At 34.1% G+C, this 26,921-nt stretch overlaps 1 protein-coding gene and 1 non-coding gene across 4 annotated transcripts in view; one reads left to right on the forward strand and one right to left on the reverse strand.

Moving 5' to 3' along the window:
• LOC134252526 (uncharacterized) overlaps positions 1 to 24,323 on the forward strand; it is a 51,002-nt gene extending 26,679 nt beyond the window's left edge. The window contains exons 18-27 of one of the 3 annotated variants that reach the window (XM_062735027.1): positions 6,498 to 6,594; positions 7,581 to 7,797; positions 17,517 to 17,692; positions 17,907 to 18,065; positions 19,277 to 19,422; positions 19,537 to 19,679; positions 20,808 to 20,905; positions 22,444 to 22,594; positions 22,950 to 22,964; positions 24,131 to 24,323. In XM_062735027.1, coding sequence (XP_062591011.1) covers positions 6,498 to 6,594; positions 7,581 to 7,797; positions 17,517 to 17,692; positions 17,907 to 18,065; positions 19,277 to 19,422; positions 19,537 to 19,679; positions 20,808 to 20,905; positions 22,444 to 22,594; positions 22,950 to 22,964; positions 24,131 to 24,198 — 1,270 coding nt within the window. In that variant the 3' untranslated portion in view covers positions 24,199 to 24,323. Of the gene's footprint in view, positions 1 to 6,497; positions 6,595 to 7,580; positions 7,798 to 17,516; positions 17,693 to 17,906; positions 18,066 to 19,276; positions 19,423 to 19,536; positions 19,680 to 20,807; positions 20,906 to 22,443; positions 22,610 to 22,949; positions 22,965 to 24,130 lie in introns of all 3 variants that reach the window. The other 2 variants (XM_062735026.1, XM_062735028.1) reach the window with 2 other exon arrangements.
• Positions 18,535 to 18,605, reverse strand: Trnal-cag (transfer RNA leucine (anticodon CAG)). Its single transcript has one exon. It is a non-coding gene; the product is annotated as a tRNA-Leu (tRNA).
• Positions 24,324 to 26,921: the final 2,598 nt, after the last annotated feature.

The following is a 26,921-nucleotide window of genomic DNA, read 5'->3' on the forward strand; positions in this document are numbered from 1 at the left end:
TCTAAAATTCTAGCTTTATTCTGCAAATGACTGATAAATAGAATGTGTGTAAAACAAAAATGCGAGGACTATCTCCCGCTCCAAGACATTATATTTCCCAATTTCCAAAATTCACGGAAAGATTTTATTTGTCTAAAATTATGTTGTCAGTAATGTCACGTTTGATTCATCTATTTCATTGCATGCCTTATTGGGCCTAATTGATATTTTTAAGTTGACATGCAGTTACGCATATTTACCGGAAAATGGGTATGATTTATATATATATATATGAATATGTCAAGTCTCCATTATGGTTCTACATTTAATCTTATGATTAATAGATTGAAAAATAAACGTGAAAGTATTTCACAGAAATTTTGCGAGGCAACATCGTTCATCAAAATCAAAAATCGGTATAAAAAAATATGAAACTAAGTACTATAGTCTGCTTGCATGTGTGCCAAGTTATATTGAAATCAGATCAAAGCTGTAGGAGGAGTAATATTTTGAAAGTATTTTACATAAATTTCGATTTTTAGTAACCACGGCAACACCGTTCACCGAAATTAAAAATCGATATATTATAAAATTATGTACAGTAAAACACGGTTATAGCGAAGTCCTGGGGACCTGTGAATTTAATTCGCTATATCCGTAATTCGTTATATCCGTATAACGAATTCGTATAACCATATATAGCGAATTTGCAATATGCATGTTTTCCTTCTAGTGTTACTATCAAATATGTTAGGGAAGCAAATATTACAAAACATACTTTCGATAATTAAGGTTTTATTATGAATTGAATTTTATATACAATTGCTGAGAGAAAATAAAGTCAGTTCAATTATTCAAATTTTGAAATCTTTGAAAGTTCGTTATAAGAGATGTAAAATTCATTATATTTAACCTCAACGGGACTCAAAATCAGTTCGCTATATCCGTAAATTCATTATATCAGAGTTCGTTATAACCGTAAAATTTTACAAAGATTTCTTAAGAATTTTGCCGGGGACCCAGAAAAACTTCGTTATATCCGTAAATTCGCTATATCCGTGTTCGTACTAAACGTGTTTTACTGTATCTTTAATTTAGTGTAATCTAATTGTGTGCCAAATTATGTTGAAATCAGACCAAAACTGTATGAGGCGTGGCATTTTGAAAGTATTACAGAGAAATATTTATTTTTAGTAACCACGGCGACATCGTTCATTGAAATCAAAAATCGATAGACTGATTTATCATGTATCTTAGTGTAGTCTACTTGTGTGCCAAGTTATATTGAAATCAGACCAAAAATGGTGCAGGAGTAGCATTTTGAAAAATTGTTTACAGACAGACAGAAAGACGGACACATTACTATCGCATAAGCTCTTCTGGGCTCTGACCAGTAGAGCTAAAAAGAGAGAGAGAGAAAAAAAAGTTTTCAGTATGATGCCTAATATTGAGCTTTGGATAGAGTTCGAATCTTGTGAGAAGTTTTTTCTTTCACATACCTTAATACATACCCGGTAAGTGAAAAATGAAATTGATATATGTAAAAGATGAGACTGTCAATGCAATTATTGAAATATATCTTATCATGAACTTTTTCACTAAAAGTTAAAAGAAAAATTCGCCTCAAAGCGATGAATTGTCCTAGCCTTGGACACTTCTATTCCAAAACCATAAAACAGTCAATATTTGCCCATCCCCCATTAAATATTAAACCTTGAATTCGATGAAAAGAGTACAGAAAATAAGATAATTATGCACATGCATTTTATCAAAGTCTAAAGTAAAAATGGCATTTTATTTCTCATATGGCAGCTAGATACGTATATTCCTCTCTCCAATAAACAAATACCCCCGCCCATTATAATACTAAAACGGTAGAGGAACAATCAAATGCATTACCTCTCGGGAATCAGACTGAGTAAAAAATCTCATGGAAACTATATTATTTTTGTAAGTTTTCTTTTTGATCAGAGTGAAGTGTTATATTAGTACTTATGCAGGCTGCCCCCCCCCCCCCAAAAAAAAAGGAGGGGGGAGAAGAACGGTTTTGTATTCAGGTCGTCCACGTTGTACCATCTGGGGGAGGAAGGGGGCTCTGAATCTGACAGTAATTTTGATTAAGTGTAAAAGACATACTTGAAGACCAGTTTATCCGAACTAGGGTGTTTTATGCCTTAATTACTATTGCCAATTTATACTAAAAGATAGATAAATATTGATTAATTGCGGCTGTATCCCCTAAACAATATTGTACGTATTCGTTCTTTATTCCTGCTAGTCCTGGAATTTTTTGTGGGTTCGTGGCTGTAACCCCACCCCCAATATTTCCTACTAGGACCTTCATAGCTCTAATAAGAGAAAAAAGAGGATTTGCATTCCTTGAATTCGAAGAATTTACCAAAAAGCTAGATGTATGAGTATTAGTTAAAAAAAGAAAGAAAATGAATGTGTCTTTATTTATTTCATAAAACATTTTATGTCGTTTCTGGTATTTAGTGAAAACTTTATACTTTCACTTCTCACCTGCTGTAGATCAATCTACCTGATGGTAGTTCGAAAAGGTTGATATATCCAGGCGCGGGACCAGGAATTGAAGTTAGAGGGGGCGCCAAAAGTGGGCAAGGGGTCTGGGGGCCTGGCTGGATTTTAGAGATTTTATAGGGAAAAAATGAGGTCTACAAAGTATACATATTTACATTTTCTAGACAAAACTGTGAATTTGTTAATTTTGACAATTTTAGGGGGGGGGGGGGGGCGCGCCGGGTGCGCCCCCCCTTAAATCCGCCACTGATATCATCGTATCATGTATGCAAACATGGTTTACGGAAAAGCCATGGTTTTAATAAAGGATGAAGATGTGGAATTTTACTTGTTACAATCATACGTGCGTATTTCGTTTTGTCCATTTTACTGAGCAATGCCAAACAACAACAGTAGCGAACATGAATGATGAAGTATAGATTTCGAATATACCCCCAGTATCTGGATACAACTTCACATTCTTTTTAAGTTCTGTAGCTCTTATTTAGGCCTAGTAATTTTTTTAATATATACTTTTCTTTTGCTCCTACATGATACAGACGTTTTATATGCATGACTTCAAAGAAAAGCTAGTTCAGAAGATGTTTGTTAACCTCTAGTGTGGGATCAACTAATTACAGTAAACTCCCCCCCCCCCCCCAAGAAAAAAAATAATTAAATAGTGGACTTATACTCCTACTAAAGTGTAATTGAACAAATAAAAATCGTAGTATGATACTTTTTATGAAAAAACAAAATCTGTAACCTTATAATTTACAATGGGCAAAAGGGTTGAAATTGAGGAAATTCGGATTAAGTGAAATGTTCTTTTTAAAGTATGAGCACACATCTGCCCCACAATTTTTTTTTCATAAATAGAAACTTATTGATGTTAGTTTTAAACTGAACCCTAAATAAATTTGGGGCAGGCCTGTGCTCTATATAAAATTCGACCATTTTATCCCCAAAAATGTGAAAAATCAAGCAAATTCCTGATTTTCTATGATTTTGGGGCTGTAGATATCAGGTATGCAAGTATGGAACTCCAAGATTTTTTCCACTTTGATAAGCTACAAAACCTAGACTACCTTTTAAGCAAAAAAAATTTGGCCAAAACTTCAGTTTAATTTTGACCATTTTACAGGGCATATTTTGACCCTTCGTGGGCCAAGCTCTTTTATTTATGGTTCATAAAAAGCTTATTATTATATGTGGAAATAATGCTGCTATTGATTTAGGCATACAGTAAATTACAGGCTACAAAATCTTCAAAATGCACATACCATAAATCTGGAAATTTTTGCTGTAGATAAATTTTTAGCAAATTTGCGAGTTCATAGCATTCGCAAAAATATTTTTCTTAAAAATAAATTACCAATAAGAAAATGTAAACTAGATACGATCTCGTTGCGAGCAACGAGAGGTCTTCCGTCCGTTTTAGGAAAAGAACCCCACGTAAAATCGAGCTGAAAAGAGATTCAAAATTTTGGTCACAAGGAGGATTGAAACCACGTCGCCAACCTTAATGCGCTTTTTTTTTTACTTTTATATCCCCAACGCGCTAACCATTAAGCTATTGGGAGTACTGCTCTAAATATACTTGTGTATACCACGGTACATTTGCAACAGTTCACCTGTCTAAGAATTATAAAAAGCATTCATAATTTCACGCCAAACGCCACGAATAAATATTCGCGCCTTTTCTTTGGACTGATCTATTAGATAGGTATGATAGCATCAATTAAATTTTTAAAATAAAACATTCTTAGTGCCTTTATTTTATTTTGACGTTAAGAAAGTATATGTAACAAATTATACACATTACATATCGTATCTAGCCCAGTTACACTAATAAAGCAGTGAAACGGAAATTAAGTTTTATGATTGACACTCAATTGCAACGTACCACTGTAACGTGTCGGATCTGAGCGGTCAGTAGGTCCGTGCTCGGATTACCGAGTTTTACTGGGGATATGATTGAATGCAATATATACAAATAATAATATGACACCTGCCTGGTGTCTTTAAATCAAATGACCTAAGTGCTTTGTATAATTATATATCTTCAGTTAATACCGGCACCTGCCTGGTGCCATATGATAATTGCCTCACTATACTCGTACAACTGACTATATAAGTCAACATCTATCTGCATGGTACCTCTTGATTTAGCCTTTAACATCTGCCTGGTATATAATTGCTTACCAAGTTGCCTGAATATAACTCTAGCCAAGTGGCTACAATATACTTACACAGTATGATTTAACTTTGTAAGAGCTTCTCTGTCCTAATGACAAACCTATAGCTAATGTCACAAAGCTACATTTTAACTAGTCACTGACTACGGCAACTTTGCACAATCCTATTTGATTGATACTGTACCAAAGTGAAGGCACACGCCAGTTGGCTGTACTGCCCCCTTGTACCTCAACTTAATCAATGATCATAAGTTATCAGATATCATATTGATAAAATAAAACAGATTGCCTTTCTTTTGGCAACACTATTATTATTTTCTAACAGAACATCATTTATCAATAATACTTGTATAATTCTTTAGTCAATTGACCAATTAATTACAATATTTACATTGATTATCTATTATAATATAAGCAAATAACGGGAGGTAACTCCTCCAACCATTTCACTACTACGTGAGAGTCGAAGTAGTTTTTTACATTTCATGTTTCCTTATGTCAGAATGGTTTAATCAAACGCTCAGCTGCCTCCATAAACCCCTACTCGCGAAATGGCGGAGTTGACAGAGACAGCCGCCATTTTGGACCCGCTTCAGATTTTTGAATGCTAATATCTAGAGTTTAGATTTATCAACATTCAAACAAATTATATAGTAAGCATTATAAGAAGGACTTCTATTAACATACCAAAAATAAATGAAAAATACTGAAAAACAAAAAAGTTAGAAAATACGATTTTTTTCAATTTGCATCTCGTAACAACCGGAAGTACTGACGACGCACGAGAAGGTGATTCCGCAAACCACAAAGTGACAAACTATCGTCTTCAATAAGTCTCCAGGTCATAACTTCAGCCATTTTCGTGAAAAAGGGGCGACAAAATTGCATTTTAAAATCAGGAAATTGTCCATAACTTGGCACCAGAAGCAAATTTTTCAAATTTCTCTTCGGATGTAACAACTTCATATAATGACACATATTTTGTGAAAGTTTCATGAAAAAACGCTGAATAGTTTTCGAGAAATCGCCTGTACAAAATTTTGTCAAAAAAAAGAATAATAATAAGAATAATAAGAAACAGTAGAATCACTATAAGGTCTTCCGTGAAGACGGAAGACCTTAACAAAACAGTGGTCATTTGCAAAATATTGACAAGTAAAAATTAATCAACAGCATTTTGACCCAAATTCGCAAAATAAAATCGACGTAAAAATTTCCAGATTTATGGTACTATGTGACAGCTGGATGTACAAATGGAATATGTAATCATGCAGTTAAATGTTCTCTGCATACATTTACCTGGTACTTTCAATAGAATAAAAGATGTTTGGGTTAAAAAGTGCTGAATATTCTTCACTCTTTAAATATATGGTTTATATGATCTCATCCAAAGGACTGGTCCCCACAATCCACATCCCACAATGGATTCAAACCCATGACATAAAAGACTAGCTCCTTACTCAAAAACTCTCAGGCAGGCACTCTAACCAATGTGCCACTGGGCGACGGCTGTATTAGAGTCCAAATTTGACAAATCTTTTGGAAAATAGTTTCATTTTCACAAACCCAAACTTGTTACATAAGGCAGCCTAAAATTATGTCATCCAGATTGGGACTTGAATCTGGGACCTCTTGCTAACCTTGCATGTGCATGCTGGAACACTTTTTTTTTTGTGCTCAAACATTTAGGTACCGGGCCCAAGTACCAAATCTTTGTCACACTTGTTACTGAGAAGTATTGCTTTTACTTGTAAAAAAAGTATTAATCTTTTAGTAAACTACCTAGATAATATTTTGTAGTGGGTCATCTCCCTCCACCTACACAGAGGAGGATATAGCCACCCTGGGACTTCTGATTACAGTGGAGGATCCAAGTTCTATTGCTGCCATAAATACAGTAAGAAATCAAGAATTTGATCATAATTCTCTACCAGTATATGTTTCCTTATGGTAAAGTCATACATTGAGTCACTCATTCTTTAAGAATGCCATTGCAACTAGCCCACTGGGACGATACTGAACTTAGCCGATCCGATACACATCACGATATCATAGGTGCGATACGATACATATCACGATACATTCAAAACCAAATAAAACCAGATAATTATTTTTAGAATATTTAATTTCGAACATAGCAGATTATGAGAATAAACCAATTCAACAGAAACCTGACTTACTGCCATCAGATTTTGTTGATTTAACATAATCCGGCGTGTCTGACTCCATTTTGACACATATTTTGAATTCTGTATCACCAAGAAGTTTGTACTTTATTTCTGATTGCTTAAACGTCTTGAAGATACAGACTAAAGGACTGAAAATTTTGAATTCTAAAGCCTGGACATTTTTGGAAATTAAAAAAAGTGAGGTCAGGTATCGTGATACTGAAGTAGATGAATCGATCTGTAGATCGTCAAAGTGAATGCTGCGATGCATCGGTGAATCATCCCACTACTAATTGCAACTAAAAATGTTCAACCTGGTACATGTATAAAACAAAACATTGAACAAAACAATGTCGTCAAATTTGATGTTTTAAAGTTCTCATCAATATAATTAGGGGATAAAACATGGCAAGATGCTGCTACACCGTACTGTACTCAGACCTGTAGGATCAGAAGAACTTGAGCGATAGTAAGGTGTCCATTGTCTGTCCATCTGTCTGTCTAGCTGTCTAAAAATATCCATCAGATTCCAAAGCTGCTCAAGCTTGAACCAACATAATTAAATTACTATATCCCATGATTTTTGAAACCGCAAATCTTAATTGTATAAGTTAATAATGGTATTTATTCATAGGCAATTTGCAAAAATGATGCTTTAAATAATTGTTTTACAGCATTTTCTGAAATAATTTGCATAATCCTGCTTTATTTTTAGTCAGCCTTGTTGGCAGGATACAGTGAATTGTTAAGGGAAAAGAAAGCATTGAAGAAGCTGAGGAAAGACAGAACAGAACGGGGGTTTATTAACGATCTCTCAGAAGCAGAGCAACAGGAAGAGTTAAAGGGTAACAGAGCGCTGGGCAAACTGATCATCCAAACCATTATAGCCTCTAAATCTCTGTCATCTGCCAGGAAAAAGAGACAGACATCAAGTAAGTGCTTCTCAAGGTCACTGGTCAACTGATAGGCACAGCTGACACCTGTTAATCTAACAAAAGATTTATGTCTGGAGTCACAGGGCTAAAGTTTAATTAAAATGATTTTTGCTAAATAATAAAGTGACAATAAGAACCCATGGTCAAAGGTTCCATTGTTCTTAAGAAGTATTGAAAATGACCACTATAGTATGCGTTGTTATACAGTAAAACATGCCTGTAACGAAGTGCCATGGATGGACAATTTTGCTTCGTTATAACCGTTATTTGTTATATCCTTTTAGTTCACGATAATTTTGAAAGTGGATAGGGTTGGATACAGTTTAGCATGAAAAGGTACGACACCATACCGGTATTCTTGAAACGATACTGTATTTTAACGGTACGGTACTATACCTTGATCAATAAGAATCAGAGTTCCTTTTATGACAAATGTGCTTTCACAAATACCCAACCTTTCAATATTATAATCTAAAATTTGTTTATAAACTATGTTTATATTATTTTAACCTTTTAGTAAATGATCAACAAAACAAATAATCTGAAAAATGACAGCAGATTTCTTCTTGCGGTTGCCATTTTGTTTGGTATAGCACTAAACAACATGAACAATGAAACATTAAATTTAAAAGATAGAGATGACATCACAATTTTGCAATGTTTTGCCTTTTTTATTGTTTTTTTTTTTCAGTTATTAATAAGAAAATTGAAACAAGATAAATGTACAAATTCTTTATTTTTTATATATGCATATTGATTTACCTCTTGTTACAGTTAGCACGGAGTATTCAGACTTCCTTTTGTTACAGTTAGCATGGAGTGTTCAGACATCCTCTTGTTACAGGTAGCATGGAGTGTTCAGCCTTCCTCTTTTTACAGTAGCATGGAGTGTTCAGACATGAATCCGGGTCATTTCTCCCCAGTACCTGCTCCGCCTAGGTCATTTCCGCCCAAGTCATCTCTCTCCTGGGTCATAATTCCTCCATTACCCAGGTCATTTCTCTCCACAACCTGGGTCATTTCACTCCAACAGAAAAAATTATAATGTAATAAGTTTAATTTTAATTAGTTTTATTAATTACCATCGTTATTGAATTTAACGCTAACTTTATTTAATTTATTTTATCTTATTTATTCATTTATTAATTCACAGATTTATTTTTTATTTATTTATAAGTTCACACATTTATTGTTTATTTTATTCATAAATTTTAACATTTATGAATTCACTCATTTATTTGTAAATTTATTTTTTTTAGAATTCTTTCGTGGTTTAATTCATTCCTTTATTTATTATTTTTTTAAATTAATTAATTTATTTATACAATCTTGAACTAGCTTTTTAAAAGGGCAGAGGCATATGATTATTTATTTTCATTCATTCATTCTTGTTTTCTTTCTTTCTAATGGAATTAGCTGCAGAACTGTAGCTCTCCGGCCTGTCAAAAAAAAAAAAAAAAAAAATCGGAGAGCTACTGTTATGCAGCTATAATGGAATATAAAACAACTTTAAATGTGATAACAGAAATATTTTATTTTAATCTTCTTTCTTTAACAATTAAATTCATTATCAAGTAGACTTCAAGTGAATTATTGCCCTGTCATCTGTCGTTTATGGTCTTTATCAGGAATAAATATATAATTGTTAGAATTCGTAATTGCCGTCTTGCGGTTTTATGGTACCCTACAAGGTGTTTTTTTTATCATCATGCTGGTGCATATGTTTATCCGTAAACTGTCGATTTCACAGATTGACAACACAATTTCTCCTTTAGTCTTTAGATAAAATATGTCAACTTTTACAAAGATGTGTTCAGTCAGATTATTATATAAATAAGAATTTCCCCCCCCCCCCCCCCCAATTTTTATTACATTGAATAGAAATCTAATTTACATCATCATGGACTGTAATACTTCTTAGCGATCACAATTTTTAGGCAAGATGACGAATCCTAAATTTGTGCATTGTCACAGTCAAGTAAGTTTTAACTAACTTTTTGGACTTCTTTTTTTTTTTTTCAAATAACATATGCTTTATTTTTACGACAGTGGAACCCCCCCCCCCCCCCCACACACTTACACGTTTATTCTTAGAACACGAAATCAATGTACTGATGCATGGACTTTTAATTTAAAATGTCCCGATTGTTACAAAGATTTTTCTGCATTATTTTCTCTGGCGTACATATGTATGTGCATACATGTAATAGACTTCTCATGAATGACTCCTTAATATTAAAACGTAAGTATTGAACAGTCTAAAGATCTAGCTAACATGAGAGTCATATGTCTTTGCCCTTTCAAAAAGCTAGTTCAAATTTGTGTTATAGTTGGAAAATTTTTGTTTGTACTTAAAATTTACGATCTCTGGTATAACAGTGGTACATGTATAACAGTGGAAACTGAACGCAACGGATAAATTGCGTATAAAAATGAGATTTTTTTTTTTTTTTATTGAATCCAAGAATATGTAAAGTTTTAGGGACAGTAAATTATTTGACATCTACTGAGAGCATCAAGATTACTACAATTCCTAAACAACATTTTATACAGTCCTAATAATGTATTCTCTATTTCGTAAATTACAGATTATTCGCAGATTACATTATATTAAAAAAGGAGGAGGGATTTAAATAATTTTTTACAGAGATTCATACATGTAAGGATCGTTTAAATGGTGTAATATACTAGTATTTTAAACATCTTAAAAATTGCAAGCCATTTCCAGCGAAGTTGTGGAGGTGTCTGTTGCCACACCGAGTAAATTCCTTTTCGAAATCTTGTGATTCATTTTTTTAAGAGATATTTTTTCCATTGTTACATTCCCATTAATTCATGTAATTTGGCTACTTTGTACATATGGTATACCTGGTAAATACCTCGGTGTTGCATTTTAGGTTTTTTCATAATATTGATAGCATTTAAAGTCATTGTTTTCTTCGCGTTCTTATTGTTTATAGTTTTATAAATGTACAATTATTCAAAATAAATATTGGTAAATATTTACATACTTTTACTTGTGTAGCTGGTTTCATAATATATATTTTGAAGTATCCTTTGTTTTCTAAAAATTATATTTATATTTTTAGATGTAGAACTGCAGCTCTCCAATAAGAAATGTACATGTATCGACAGACCTACAGTTCTGCAGCTTTTATTTTATGTCATGTCTATTTTCTCCCCTTTTCCTCCTAAGATCAAAAGTGACATAATATAATTTAAAACTGTTTTATTTTTCATTCCTACGTGTGTGTAGCGTCAAACATAATGAAATCAATCAATAAAAGCAAATTTTTATGTATTTTTTTTTTATAAGTTTCGAGTTTGATCATCATCTATATAATATTCAGTTTATAGACAAAATTTCATCACCGGCTAGGGTAAAAATTAATTATTTTGACAAATTTCAAAATCATTACCCTTAACAAGGAGGCATCCACATGGCAAGGGCTGGACAATGGTATCAATTTATTATTATTAATAATAAATATTTAAAGAACTATATGCGGTATATTGCATATGTTTGCCCCCACAAAAGTCAAATTTTGAAAACTTCCTGAAATGTGCTGAATTCAATAAATTGTACGAGAAATATAAGTAATATAAGAAAATATTATAGTTCCAGAGCAGTGTATTCACAATTTCTGTTTTTATGACGTCACAAACTAGTCCGATTTTATATCCTTTTTCAGAAAGAGGACAAAATGGACAAAATTTCAACAATTTAAGCTTTAAAATTTATAGAGCGCATGTGTGTTCAGGAACAATATTGACATATTTCATTGATATTATCATTCTATACATTATATCAAAATATTTATCCTGAACACACATGCGCTCGGTGACTTTTATTTAAAATATCGACGAAATATGTACATTTTTCTGCAAAATTCATAAAAAACTGAAATTTACGTCATATTTGTGACGTCATTACGTACATATGACGTCATTACTTATGAAATTATTCAGTGCTTTGAAGTCAGCATATACTCCCCTGTTTAAGGACTTAATTAAATATTACTCCATCAAAGTTTGATTTTGGGGGGCAAATGTTGGTTAATACCGCATATAGTTCTTTTCCCATGTACAATGTAAATAGAATTCCGAAACACTTTCTCTCGTTCGATTTTTATTGGTCATAAATAGATAAAATTAATTTATTTTACAAGATAAAAGTTAATAACACAAGAATTAATTTGTAAATAATTATATAAGACCAGATTAAAAATGGGTTGAAATGACCCAGGTAGGAGAGAGAAATGACCTACCGTGAAATGACCTACCGTGAAATGGTGGGAGAGAGAAATAACCTGGGAGAGAAAAAGTTTCAGAGAGAAGTGACCTGACACCTTCAGACATTCTCTTGTTACAATAGCATGGAGTGTTCAGACATCCTCTTGTTACAGGTAGCATGGAGTGTTCAGACATTCTCTTGTTACAATAGCATGGAGTGTTCAGACATTCTCTTGTTACAATAGCATGGAGTGTTCAGACATCCTCTTGTTACAGTAGCATGGAGTGTTCAGACATCCTCTTGTTACAGGTAGCATGGAGTGTTCAGACATCCTCTTGTTACAGTAGCATGGAGTGTTCAGACATCCTCTTGTTACAGTAGCTAGAGTGTTCAGACATTCTCTTGTTACAATAGCATGGAGTGTTCAGACATCCTCTTGTTACAGTAGCTAGAGTGTTCAGACATCCTCTTGTTACAGGTATCATGGAGTGTTCAGACATTCTCTTGTTACAGTAGCTAGAGTGTTCAGACATTCTCTTGTTACAGTAGCTAGAGTGTTCAGACATCCTCTTGTTACAGGTATCATGGAGTGTTCAGACATCCTCTTGTTACAATAGCATGGAGTGTTCAGACATCCTGTTGTTACAGGTATCATGGAGTGTTCAGACATTCTCTTGTTACAGGTATCAAAAAGTGTTGGCTTTAAGGTAAATATATCCATCCAATCACAGGTTACAAAACTAATGAGCATGAATGTGAAGCGTGGATAGTCACTGCACACTCAGCATAACAGCGGCAAAATGTCAGAATCGTAGTGTTTGATATATTTTTAAGTCAACTCAGTCATTTTAAAAATTGACATGACATTTATTAGAAAAAAGTATCAATTTCAGATTAACTTTTAATGAAAGATTAAATAAAATAGACGAAACAGTAGTCAAAGTGATTGAATGTTATGCGGAGGGCCACAAGGAAATTGAGGTTCTGTCAGCCCCTTGTTTTGAGAGGGTTTAAGTATGTATTATCTTTGACAGTTGTTTCAAAGCATTGAAATACGGCTTGAAGATTGTTCTGAAACTTATTTTTATGACAGTCTCGTTTTCTTCTACATGTAACGACTGAACATACACTGTAGAAAGTGGCGTGACTGAGGAAATTCGAGTCATAAATTTCACTCGTTAATTCATATTAATCACACTTATTACGATTCAAAATGGAATTTTGCTTGTTATGTAACAAACTAATGTACATCAATGGAGTAAAAACAGCTTTCTTTTGGAAAAAATTTTTACCAATAGGGAAAAACAAAGCCTCAGATGATACGTCCATACAAATATGGCCTGATTTTTTTATTCAAAGGTTGTGGATTAGAACAAGTTTTAAGAAATATTCGAATTCTGCAGTAAACAGAGTAATTGTCATTGCCTTTTTTACAGGTAGTTTTCACCTTGCGTCTTTTTATACTGCTTTTACAAAATAAAATTATTCACTGTTTAAATTCTTTGTTTTTACGCATACGGACATATTAAAATTAAAAAAAAAAATAGGGAACACCACAGAAAAAGAATTAACTTGAACTTTGAGACTTAATTTCTAATTTCTTAATTGCTAGATTTCGCTTATATTGAATTACGGATATATTGAAATAATTTGCCTGGTCCCCTGAATTTCAATATATCCGGAGTAGGCTGTACTTATGGTAAATACATGCATTTTCTACAATCATGTACGTTGAAAGTTGTAGCTTTGAGGAATATGTTTTCAAGTGAATGATAAGATATGTTTTATGCACCTATGTGTATATTGATTTGAATTGCATTGAAAAAGGTACACAGATTTTCTTTTGATTAGTCTCACTTGTGAAATTATTTAACTGATCCATTAAAAGCCTTTCTATATTCTTGCCATATGATAACTACTCATAAATCCTCAAATCTTATTATTTATTGAATACCCAAAAAATATATATATGATAAAAATGTTTTGCATGCATTAATCTTTTCAAATAACACCTTTTTCTGCCAAATTTAGGTAATAAAACAATTCCATTCTTAATTTAAAAAATAAAAAAAATTGTTACATTTTTTCGTTTTATTTGTATTTTTCTGACCGACTGCTTGAATTTGAAGATTTTATTTTTATTTTTATTTCGACCCCCGACTCAATTTTTTGAAAAAAATTCCAGTAAAACAGTAAATAAAAAAATGTTGGCCTTACAGTAGCATGGAGTGTTCAGACATCCTCTTGTTACAGGTAGCATGGAGTGTTCAGACATCCTCTTGTTACAGTAGCTAGAGTATTCAGACATCCTCTTGTTACAGGTAGTATGGAGTGTTCAGACATCCTCTTGTGACAGGTAGCATGGAGGCTCAGACATCCTCTTGTTACAGTAGCATGGAATGTTCAGACATCTTCTTGTTTCAGGTAGCATGGAGGCTCAGACATCCTCTTGTTACAGTAACATGGAGTGTTCAGACATCCTCTTGTTACAGTAGCATGGAATGTTCAGACATCCTCTTGTTACAGTAACATGGAGTGTTCAGACATCCTCTGGTTACAGTAGCATGGAATGTTCAGATATTCTCTTGTTGCAGTAGCATGGAATGTTCAGATATTCTCTTGTTGCAGTAGCATGGAGTGTTCAGACATTTTTTTGTTACAGGTAGCATGGAGGTTCAGACATCCTCTTGTTACAGTAGCATGGAGTGTTCAGACATCCTCTTGTTACAGGTAGCATGGAGTGTTCAGACATCCTCTTGTTACAGTAACATGGAGTGTTCAGACATTCTCTTATTCCAGTAGCAAGGAATGTTCAGATGTCCTCTTGTTACAGTAGCATGGAGTGTTCAGACATCCTGTTGTTACAGGTAGCATGAAGTGTTCAGACATTCTCTTGTTACAGTAGCTAGAGTGTTCAGACATCCTCTCGTTACAGGTAGCTTGGAGTGTTCAGACATCCTCTTGTTACAGTAGCTAGAGTGTTCAGACATCCTCTTGTTACAGGTAGCATGGAGTGTTCAGACATCCTCTTGTTACAGTAGCATGGAGTGTTCAGACATCCTCTTGTTACAGTAGCATGGAGTGTTCAGACATCCTCTTGTTACAGTAGCATGGAGTGTTCAGACATCCTCTTGTTACAGTAGCTAGAGTGTTCAGACATTCTCTTGTTACAGTAGCTAGAGTGTTCAGACATCCTCTCGTTACAGGTAGCTTGGAGTGTTCAGACATCCTCTTGTTACAGTAGCTAGAGTGTTCAGACATTTTCTTGTTACAGGTAGCATGGAGTGTTCAGACATCCTCTTGTTACAGTAGCATGGAGTGTTCAGTCATCGTCTTGTTACAGTAGCATGGAGTGTTCAGACATCCTCTTGTTACAGTAGCATGGAGTGTTCAGACATCCTCTTGTTACAGTAGCATGGAGTGTTCAGACATCCTCTTATTACAGGTAGCATGGAATGTTCAGTCATCGTCTTGTTACAGGTAGCATGAAGGTTCAGACATCCTCTTGATACAGGTAGCATGGAGTGTTCAGACATCCTCTTGTTACAGGTAGCATGGAATGTTCAGACATCCTCTTGTTACAGTAACATGGAGTGTTCAGTCATCCTCTTGTTACAGGTAGCTAGAGTGTTCAGACATCCTCTTGATACAGGTATCAAAAAGTGTTCAGACATTTTGTTGTTACAGGTATCATAAAGTGTTCAGACATCCTCTTGTTATAGGTATCTTAAGGTATCACACCGGTAATTGACCAATCAAAATGAACTTAGTCAAATGTAGGTCCATACATATAAAATTATTTTTCTTTTCCTTTGAGGCGTTTTTCTATTTTCTTCCAAGCCATTTTTACAACTTTGGTACCTGTGCCTAGTAAATTTTATGTACTTTGTGAATAAATAAAGGTTTTTGACAGAAACTATTTTTCTCAGGGCATAGGAGGCTACTTCCTGTGATGCACTCGAGGTGTTTATAAACAAAGTGAAAACACGTGGATTTGAGGGTAGCCCTGTGTGCAGATGGAAAAAGTCCGAAAATGCCGTGTGGGTACCCTGTTTTTTGGTGTCAGCTAATGTGACAGGTAATGTTTAATACCTGCTGCTAAATATTTTTTCATGTAAACAAATACCTGATTTTTAACAATTTTTTATGCTATATAGAATTATATAGTGAAAACAAGATGTGATACCTTCAAGTGTTCAGACATTCTCTTGTTACAGGTAGCATGGAGTGTTCAGACATCCTCTTGTTACAGGTATCATATAGTGTTTAGACATTCTCTTGTTACAGGTAGCATGGAGTGTTCAGACATCCTCTTGTTACAGTAGCTAGAGTGTTCAGACATTCTCTTGTTACAGTAGCTAGAGTGTTCAGACATCCTCTTGTTACAGGTAGCTTGGAGTGTTCAGACATCCTCTTGTTACAGTAGCTAGAGTGTTCAGACATTTTCTTGTTACAGGTAGCATGGAGTGTTCAGACATCTTGTTACAGTAGCATGGAGTGTTCAGTCATCGTCTTGTTACAGTAGCATGGAGTGTTCAGACATCCTCTTATTACAGGTAGCATGGAATGTTCAGTCATCGTCTTGTTACAGGTAGCATGAAGGTTCAGACATTCTCTTTTTACAGTAGCATGGAGTGTTCAGACATTCTCTTGTTACAGTAGCTAGGGTGTTCAGACATCCTCTTGTTACAGTAGCATGGAGTGTTCAGACATTCTCTTTTTACAGTAGCATGGAGTGTTCAGACATTCTTTTGTTACATTAACATGGAGTGTTCAGACATTCTCTTTCTACAGTAGCATGGAGTGTTCAGACATTCTCTTGTTACAGTAGCTAGAGTGTTCAGATATTCTCTTGTTACAGTAGCATGGAGTGTTTAGACATCCTCTTGTTACACTAACATGGAGTGTTCAGACATCCTCTTGTTACAGTAGCATGGAGTGTTCAGATGTTTTCTTTTTACAGTAGCATGGAGTGTTCAGACATCCTTTTGTTACAGGTATCATAAATTGATCAGACATTCTCTTGTTACAGTAGCATGGAGTGTTCAGACATCCTTTTGTTACAGGTATCATAAATTGATCAGACATTCTCTTGTTACAGTAGCATGGAGTGTTCAGACATCCTCTTGTTACAGGTAGCATGAAGGTTCAGACATTCTCTTGTTACAGTAGCATGGAGTGTTCAGACATCCTCTTGCTACAGTAACATGGAGTGTTCAGACATCCTCTTGTTACAGGTAGTATGGAGTGTTCAGACATCCTCTTGTTACAGGTAGCATGGAGTGTTCAGACATCCTCTTGTTACAGTTAACATGGAGTGTTCAGACATCCTCTTGTTACAGGTAACATGGAGTGTTCAGACATCCTCTTGTTACAGGTAGCATGGAGTGTTCAGATATCCTCTTGTTACAGGTAGCATGGAGTGTTCAGACATCCTCTTGTTATAGGTAGCATGGAGTGTTCAGACATCCTCTTGTTATAGGTAGCATGGAGTGTTCAGACATGCAGGATATGGATGCTGAGACCCTGTCTACCCTGTCTGTGGAGGTGATAACTGGGCTGTCAGATGTTGAGTTTCAGGACTGTGCTTCAGTGCTTGGCTCAGTGCCAGGTTACAGCATGGCACAACTAGAGGCTCTAGCAGCAGTTGCTAAGAGGGTATGGTTTAAAATTTTTCTTTTACAAGTATATATATATGACCAACTAAAAGACTGTTTATAGAAGAAATGTCTAGAATTGAGGTTTATGGATACTGAGGAAGTATTAATTGAATTGACTCTGAAAATTGGTTTTAGCCGATACATAAACCAATAGAAAGAACCTCAGTACTGTTAATATATCTAGTATACAATATAACAGATTATTTATACAGCCAGGTGTGTGGGGCTCTCCCACCAGTTGGACATCAGAGAACATTCAGGATGCAGCAGTCATTGTACAGGGGCTGACAGTGACAGAAATCAGTCAGATGTCTATAGATCTTAATGCAGCCAGCAAATTAGGAGAGTTCACCACCTGGAGTCAAGACAAGGTTTTCTTACTGTAAATCACTTTTTATTTGCGAGAACTTAATATTCGCGTAATTATGGGAGACAGTATGCTCGCAAAAATTTCATTCTCACATATAATAGAATTAAGATAACATGTCTGCATATTTGTAGAGCAATGACCACAATTCGTGAAAATTTTGTCTCGCTTATAAAAAGTCAATGACTATCTCGCGAAAATAAGGTGTCACGAAAATTAATTGATCTACAGTATGTAGATTATATGAATTTTTTTTTTAAAGTTTCTCTTTTTTAATTAAAGTCAATGCATCCTAGTATCTCTGTTAGATTAATTATTTATGCATTTTATTTCTACTTTTTTTTTAAAAAACTAATTAGTATATTTCAACCAAACATTGGCTTTTTCTTTACTTTGCACAAAACATCAGATTCAATTTTGACCTTTCAAAGGTAGATAATTTAGTGTAATATGGGAGAGGAGAAAAATGCAGTAGACCAGACCGGGATATGAACCCAGGCCCCTGAATCTGAGTCAGGTGCTCTACTGACTGAGCTATCTGGCCACTGGCGATCGAACCCAGCTACCGCCACATTTCTCCCTCCTTAGAGGTCTTTGGTCCCTCAAAGACCCCAACCTGGGCTCATCCCTGTCAGGCCTCTCATCTGTCAGATCCTGGCCTGGGGGCCATAAAACTTAGATGACCTCACTTTTGATCTTAATCTCACTTTTTCCAAAAAAATTAAGTAGTGGAAAAGTGAGACTGAGATCAAAAGTGAGCTTGTTCAAGTTTTATGGCCCTCAGGCCTGGTCATGGCACCAAATGTAACAGGAGAAGAGAAAAAAGCAGTGGACCATACTGGGATTTGAACCTGGGCCCCCTGAATCTCCAGTCAGGTGCTCTACTGACTGAGCTATCTGGCCACTGGTGATTGAACCCACAGACTTCCACAATGTTTTTTTAGTTAAAAATGGAATTTATTTCACTTATGAGACTTATTTTCCTGATTTTTTTTCATTTGTGCTTGGCATTTGTAAAATAGAAAAAATTCTGTCCCCTCATAAAATAAATTTCATATTGAACCACAAAACATACATTTAAATATTTGTTTATAGCTTAAATCAACAAAAGCTTCTTGGAAAGCTGTTGATTTATTCCTCAAATGTGCTTCAAAAAATGTATAATTAAGAAAAGTAATGTTATAATACTTATACACATCTAAACTTCTCTTCCAGAAAAGTGCCATTTTCAACAATGTTCTGTCTCAGCTTCAGTACCAGACAGTTGGTGAGTTGACGGCGTCTGATCTCAGATCACTGGGTCACATTCTGTGTGGAGCCACAGCAGACCAGTTAGCCACACTCACTGCTGCTGCTTACGGGTTAGTACATAAGACCTGCAATAAAGCTCAGAGAAGAAAAACAGTCTGTGTTATTGGCTATCCTAAAAATAAAAAACATTACACAAAATGTCAATTGTATTTTTAACTTGACAGTTCAGCTGCTGATGATGTTGGAAAGATAACCTCTTGTAGCAGTGACCAGATCTCTGAACTGACAAAAATAGCCAAGGCTTACTTTGGGTCTGATGCCAGCCAATGGAATGCCTCAGTAATCACATCTTTAGGTGTAGTTATTGGTAAATATTTCCATTTCTAATATTTCTCTCTATAATAACTCTTTGAAAGTTAGCGGAGTTAATTTATTGATAATTTTACTGGAATGTAAATTAGGCAGGTCAATAGGTCAGGAGCTTGTTATGCATAAATTATCCCATGTTTCCAACTATTGTTGATGTCCCTGGCATACTATACTAACTAGACAGTGATTCCTTAAATATTCACATTTCTGTTTGTTTTTTTCTGTGAAAACTCTTTGAAAGTTATAAGTACGTGAGTTGATTTTTTTATGAGTTGAACTATGTTCAATCTCCCTTGGTCATCATGCATTTAACATGCACAGTAATTTGTGTTGATTATATAGAACCAAAAGCCAGGCTACTGTGTCGACCAATTTACTCCGATGATATTCAACAGCAAATATGCATAAACATCCGCCACAAATAGTTCATGTCTTTTTCTCCTGAATTGATCTAATTTTTATAATTTGAAATGTAAGTAATTGTAATGATAAAGTAATCAATTTATGCACAACAGGCTTTGCCCAATTTGCAAATTAGCCCATGTTTCCAACTCAACAAACTAGACAGAGATTCCTTAAGAACATATCGATAGAGTAAGGTATTCACAACTATAGGACTTGGTGTAGTTATTGCTAAGTACATACTGATAGAATTAGGTAATCACATCTTAAAGAGTTAATAGTTATAGGTGCATTCCCCCTTTCTTCTTCCTTTACTTTGAATATATGTATTCCTACTTCCTTTCTTAAAAATGCATTCAGTATTTAGTTACTCCTGTTTTGGAGGTGGATTACCTTGCATATATATTTACTATATTTGTACAGGTTAAATATTTTTTCTTGTAAAGTTGCATTGTTGTTTTAATATTCTGCTTCACTACAGATAAATCTTGTTTCAACATGCTATTTGATCAGATGAAAAATTAGTTTATATCATAAGTCCCATGTTCTAAGTCATAAACCAATTGATTTGATATTATATTCAATTTTTATTGAATTTGATGGAACAGCCTAATAGGTTATAATGCCTCAACTGTATGAACCCATGTACTGGTATAACTTGAATAAGATTTAAATTCTTTACTTAACTAATAAGTTTTATTTATTGTGATACTGACAATTTTAGGGGGATTGCAAACTGCAGAAATTTCATCTTTTGGAGAAACACAATTGAATGCCATTGAAGCAAAACATATTCAGTATTTACCCAAGACATTTATTTCGGTAAGACAAATTTGTTTTTGTTTTTTAATCAAGCTACATAAAATGGTAGATGAATGTGAAGCATACCTTTTTATATGCCTATGAAAAATGAAAATGACAGTTTAATTATAATTTGACCTTGATATCACATTTAAATGATTTTTAGCCGGGCTTATTGCTCAAAGAGCAATTGCCGGCTTATGTCGATCATCCTGTTCAAGGCAGGAAGTTGACCCCATAGTCACCATTTTAAAGTTACGTGCAAAAATATAATTCTTACTCTCAACCGCTTTTGAGATAATACAAAAGCTAAATAAAACAACAAAAATAAAACGAAGTTTAATCTATATAAATAAACAGTAGTAGTAATGACTTTGAAAACTTCAGTCCTAAGTCAAAGAACATAGTTCATTAGCGTAAGGATTTTTGTTAACCAATGTTATCGTAGTTCTCTATACATACGAGGTAAAGCAGGAGAGGGAACCAGACTGGCCTGTTTGTTTACATTCAGCTGCGGTTCCAGATTAATTCTGATTCTGACAAAATCGGACCGTGGTATTAGGATTGAAAAACTCACTGTCAGTGTCTTATCATTTATATTGATAGTTTTAAAATAATTTTTTCATCAAAATATAAACGTGATTCATGTAAGAAATTCATTCTACTCTGTAAATGAGCCCGGCTTTCTGTACTTCTGAGTACTTTGATAAATCTTCTCAAAACTCAACTGTCATTAAGGGTCATAAACCCTCTGCTCACTCATATAAAATGTTGCTTGAACCTTAATAATTTTCCAAAAGAAATGTATGTATTTTATAAGTAAAATACAAACAATTATAGCATAGCTTGCGGGGCAAAATTGGACAAAAAAGACACTTCAACTTCGCAAATCTATAAAGGAATAATCGACATTTATGTCATTTAGAGTTATCTCTCTTATCAGAGTATCAATGAACCTTAAAATTGTGCCTTCTCAAGAGTAGCTGTATTTCAATTCAAATATCTAAACCTAGAATTTCTATTTCAAATACACTTGTCTTCTGTTCAACAAATACATTTTAATCCAAGAAGACTGTTTGCTAAGCCTCATTTATTGAGCAAGTGGATAAGTTTCCAAAGTAATATCAAGACACAAACATAGCCAAATTAAGAACTATACTTCTAATTGCAGAACAATGAAATGTCATATAAGGAAAAATTTTAGTGAGAAATCAATTTTCCCATTTTTAGCAAGGGTGTTGATTTAAATGTGCTAGAATTTATTCTACATAGGAGGTAACTGCTTTATCTCTTTGTGCAATAAAATCACTAAAATAACTTTTTGCTAACATTGAATTTGAATAGCTTGACTGAAATTGAAAACCGAATTTTAACGATAAATTGCCAAATTTGCATCTCACTAAAAATTCCAATTATATGGTACTTGGACAAATTTGGCATATTAAAAATTAGGCCCCTATTTATTACAATTTTTGATAATATTTATCTAGATATAGAAAATAAACGTTATAATTATATCTATACTGTTTATGCATTTTGTGACTCCTGACATTCCGTAGTCCCTGAGTCATGATCAGCTGAGATACCTGAGTATGGAGCAGGCCCTGGCCGTTACTGTAAATCAGCTGTGTGAGTTAGATCAGGATAAACACACCGTACTGGAGACAGTGGCAGGACAAACTCTAGACACCAGTTCCTGTGTAAAGCAAAGTAAAACCCTTCTCTGTATCAAACAAGGATTTAATGAATTATCTTTTTGATGTAATCAAATTTTTCAGTTGAATTAAGCTCCCTTTCACTTCAGTAATTCACAATGCAATATATTTCAAATTAATAAAAAAATCAATTGATGTAGAACTATACTACAATTTTAGTTCCACTTTTGACAAATTTTAACAAATTTCAGACTTGATTTGATACAAACCTAATTGATATTTTCAATGCAAAAGAGTGAAATGTTTGAAGAACACTCCTTTAGTACAAATTAGATATGCATTAGTTATAATATTTCACATAAAGATGTAATTTATAGCAATTTAAATCTGTTTCTTAAATCCTTGAACAGGTTCACACAGTGTCTGTAAGTATTGCATTTTATAATGTTAACTTTTATTTAAACCAATATTTCATTTTTAAAGGTTAATGATGGAATTGTACTTCTTTAAACACATTATAATTGAAGTGTTTATATACACATGTTATAATTATGTTATTTTGATTTGGTCAAATGAATCAATATTAAAGAATTACTGTAAATAATGAAATGAGCATGCTGCAGGGTCCACCCCTAATGAAGAAGAGGGGGGTATTCTGTTTATCCTTGTGCGTGTCTGTCTGTCTGTCAGTGAAGCTGCCCATAAATAATTTTTGTCAGAGTTTTCTCGGCAACTTCTCATCACAAATGTTTGAAATTTAAGCACACTCTTTGTTTAGGCATGCGATATGGTTGGATTCATTTTTTTGTTGGAATCTGATGTCATCTTCCTTGCATTAATTATTGAAAATTTGTATACTGATTACTTCAGATCATAATTAAAAGTGCATTATATGCTGAAAATGCTGATATTACCATAATAAATTTCTGAAAATATCTTTCAGACACTTATCTCAGAAGTGTGCTACATTGAAGATTGTGTCTCAACTTCACCAATAAAATCTCCACTTCTTAAAGTCTTCAGGCTTTCTGGAATACTGTGTCATTTATTGCATACTGTCCGTCCCTGTCCTATCTTTAACCTTGTTGATACCCTTCTGATAAGCATCCTAGAAAACTTCTGTTTTCTGGGGGGTTTTTTGAACTTGTGAATGAATGGAATGAATATTGGCGACATGATTTGAAAAAAAAAAACAGCTTTACAATTCAGCACTGAGTGTATAAGTCAAGTCCATTTTGAGAAATATTCAAATTATGACATCAGCATTTATAGAACAATTAATCATTACAAGACCATGATTTCCTTGACTTTTTCACATGGATCAAAAATGCAGGGTTCGATGTTTAAAATGATATAATGGTTGAAATAGAAATATGTTAGGTAAGAAAAATAATTAGATCTCAAAATGTAACATATATTATGAAACACCCTGTACTTTGTAAAAAAAAATCTTATTATATAATTACAGAATTTTTTTTTAATCTCCTAAATGAGTAAGATCTTAAATCTTTAAGTGACTGTAAATAAATAAAATTTTGTCAGAGTTATGTTAAAATACACATTGCCTATTTCTTCTTTTTTTTTCTTGTAGGTTTGGTGCAGCACAGTATTACAGCCTCCCTTAGTTTAATCCTTATCATTATGAACATACTCTTATGACCAATCATATAAGTATCTTAAAGCAATGTAAAGGATGAATGATTGTAATAAACTGTTTTTTTTGTGTGTGAAATAACACTTTAAGACAGACTTACTACTGAAGAATGTCATCAACATGTATTAAAATTAGTTTAATTAAAAGTAATAAAGAGAAAGACTAAAACTTTTTTGACTTTTCAGCACATTTTTTTGTTTAATAAATTACTACTAGGGGCCTATATACTCCCTGGTCTGTCATTGGTGTAAAAAATAGATATGTAAATATGAAAGCCCTAGCATCACCTGTTCAAAAGTTATATTTGAAAGCTTAAGATAGGTCACACTCCAGGGTCAAAGTTGTTGATTTCTTAAGAAAGGTCTTGTCACAGGGATTACAAATGTGAAGTATTAAAGCCCTAGCCCTAACCATTCAAATGTTATGGCCAAGGTTAAAGTTTTTAAAAGGAAGGACAAACTGAAAGGTCAAGGCCAAAGGGTCAAAGTTCTTGATATCAAATGAAAGGTTTTGTCACAAGGATTAAATATGTGAAGTATGAAAGTCCTAGCCTTAACCCTTCAAAAGTTAAAATTAGGTCAAACTCCAAGGTCAAAGTTCTTGGTAACCAATGAAAGGTCTTCTTGCAAGGATTACATACTAGTATGTGAAGTATGAAAGATCTAGCCCTTACCATTTAAAAATTATGGCCAAGTTTAAAGTTTTTCACAAGTATGGAAATCTCCAAGGTCAAAAGGTCAATGTTGTTGATATTCAATGAAAGATCTTGCAACAAAGAATAAAACAAGCAAATTCAAAGAATTGTGGTCCCCCGCTTTTGGTGTCTTTTTTGGGGTGAGATGTCATTTTTTTTATGACATTTTGTGTGTAGTATGAACGCCCTATCATAAGTCATCTATTTAGAAATTATCACTGAACTCCAAGGTCAAGGTCAAAGGGTTAACGTTCTTGGTATCCAATGAAAAGTCTTCTCAAAAGGATTACATATGTGAAGTATGAAAGCCCTAGCCCTTACCATTTATGATCAAGGTTAAAGTTTTCTCATAAGTACAAAAATCTCCAAGGTCAAGGTCAAAAGGTCAAGGTTGTTGGTATCAAATGAAAGGTCTTGCCACAAAGAATACATATGTGAAATATGAAAGTCCTGGTATTTACTGTTCAGAAGTTGTGGCAAAGGTCAAAGTTTTTTAAAAGTAGGTCAAACTCCAAGGTCAAGGTCCAAGGGGCAAAGTTCTTGGTATTCAATGAAAGGTCTTCTCACAAGAATTATATATATGAAGTATGAAAGCTCTAGCCCTTACCATTCAAAAGTTATGGTCAAGGTTAAAGTTTTTTTTATAAGTATGGAAATCTCCAAGGTCAAGGGCAAAAGGTCAAAGTAGTTGGTATCCAATAAAAGGTCTTGCTACAAAGAATACATATGTGAAATATGAAAGTCCTAGTACCTTCCATTCAGAAGTTATGGCCAAAGTAAAAGTTTGTAATTTTTGTGTAAAAGTGGGTCAAACTCCAAGGTCAAGGTCAAAAAGTCAAATTTGGTGGTACCAAAAAAAGGTCTTGTCACAAGGAATACACATATGAAATATGAAAGCCATAGCTTTACTAAATCAAAAGTTATGGGCAAGGTTAAAGTTTTTGTGACGGACGGACAGCGGGGAAGAGGGGAACAAATATGAGGAATGAAAATCCTAGTATCTACCGTTCAAAAGTTATAGCCAAAATAAAAGTTTGGAATTTTTGTGTAAAAGTAGGTCAAACGGTCCAATTTGGTGGTACCCGAAGTAAGATCTTGCCACAAGGAGTACACATGTGAAATATTAAAGTCATAGTTCCACAAAATCAAAAGTTCTGGGCAAGGTTAAAGTTTTTGCGGACAAACAGACAGACAGCTAGACAGGCGGACGGACACGACAAAAACTGTATACCCCCGAATCTTCGATTACGAGAGCATAAAAAACTAGAGCAAAGCTCGTTGCATAGCAACGAGTAGGTCTTTCGTCCTGTTTGCCCGGAAGTAGCTTTCATTTTTCACAGAAATGAGAAATGACGCCCCAAAATGCTTTGAATCCTCTAAAGCTATGTTAAGTAATGCAAAAATAAGCCATTTTTGCTACTTCCAGTTTGACCGGAAGTGACGACGACGCACGGAAAATTAATTTTTAAGCTCCCAGAGACATATGTTACCCATAAACTTGTCAAAAGGGGCAAAAATACGCGTTTTCCGACTACTTCCGGTTTGGCCGGAAGTAACGACGCTGGAAGTATTTTGACGACTCCATTAGATTAAGCTTGACATTTTGAACAACTTTGCTTCTATGATGTATAACAAATTCTCAATACATTTTGAGATATCTGTAAAAAAAAATTTGGCCCCTGTAAATCCCTTAATTTAGGGGTCAGTCCTTTTTCCGACATATCATTTGAAAGATCTTCTAATTCTGCAAAAATTATGTTCTATATATTTTAACAAAATATTTTAGTTTAGAAGATAAAAAGCAAAATATGTGTAATTTTTGGTTCTTGTAAGCGTTCTAATTTTTGACCCTATATAGCGCCATTTTGAATAGAGAAATCGAAAAACAAAAACCGATGTGCACAACTTCAATCCTTTCAATATCTAAAATCAGTAGAATTTCTGGTCCAGCTTTAGCCGTCTCTGAGCCTTTGTCTGGAAACGAAAGCCTATAAATTTTCGTTTAAAGGGAAATAACTCAAAACTGGAAGTGAC

This window comes from Saccostrea cucullata, unplaced genomic scaffold (genome assembly GCF_032062105.1).
Source record: "Saccostrea cucullata isolate Sc308-1 unplaced genomic scaffold, CSIRO_AGI_Scuc_v1 ctg167, whole genome shotgun sequence".
Classification (NCBI taxonomy): Eukaryota; Metazoa; Mollusca; class Bivalvia; order Ostreida; family Ostreidae; genus Saccostrea; species Saccostrea cuccullata.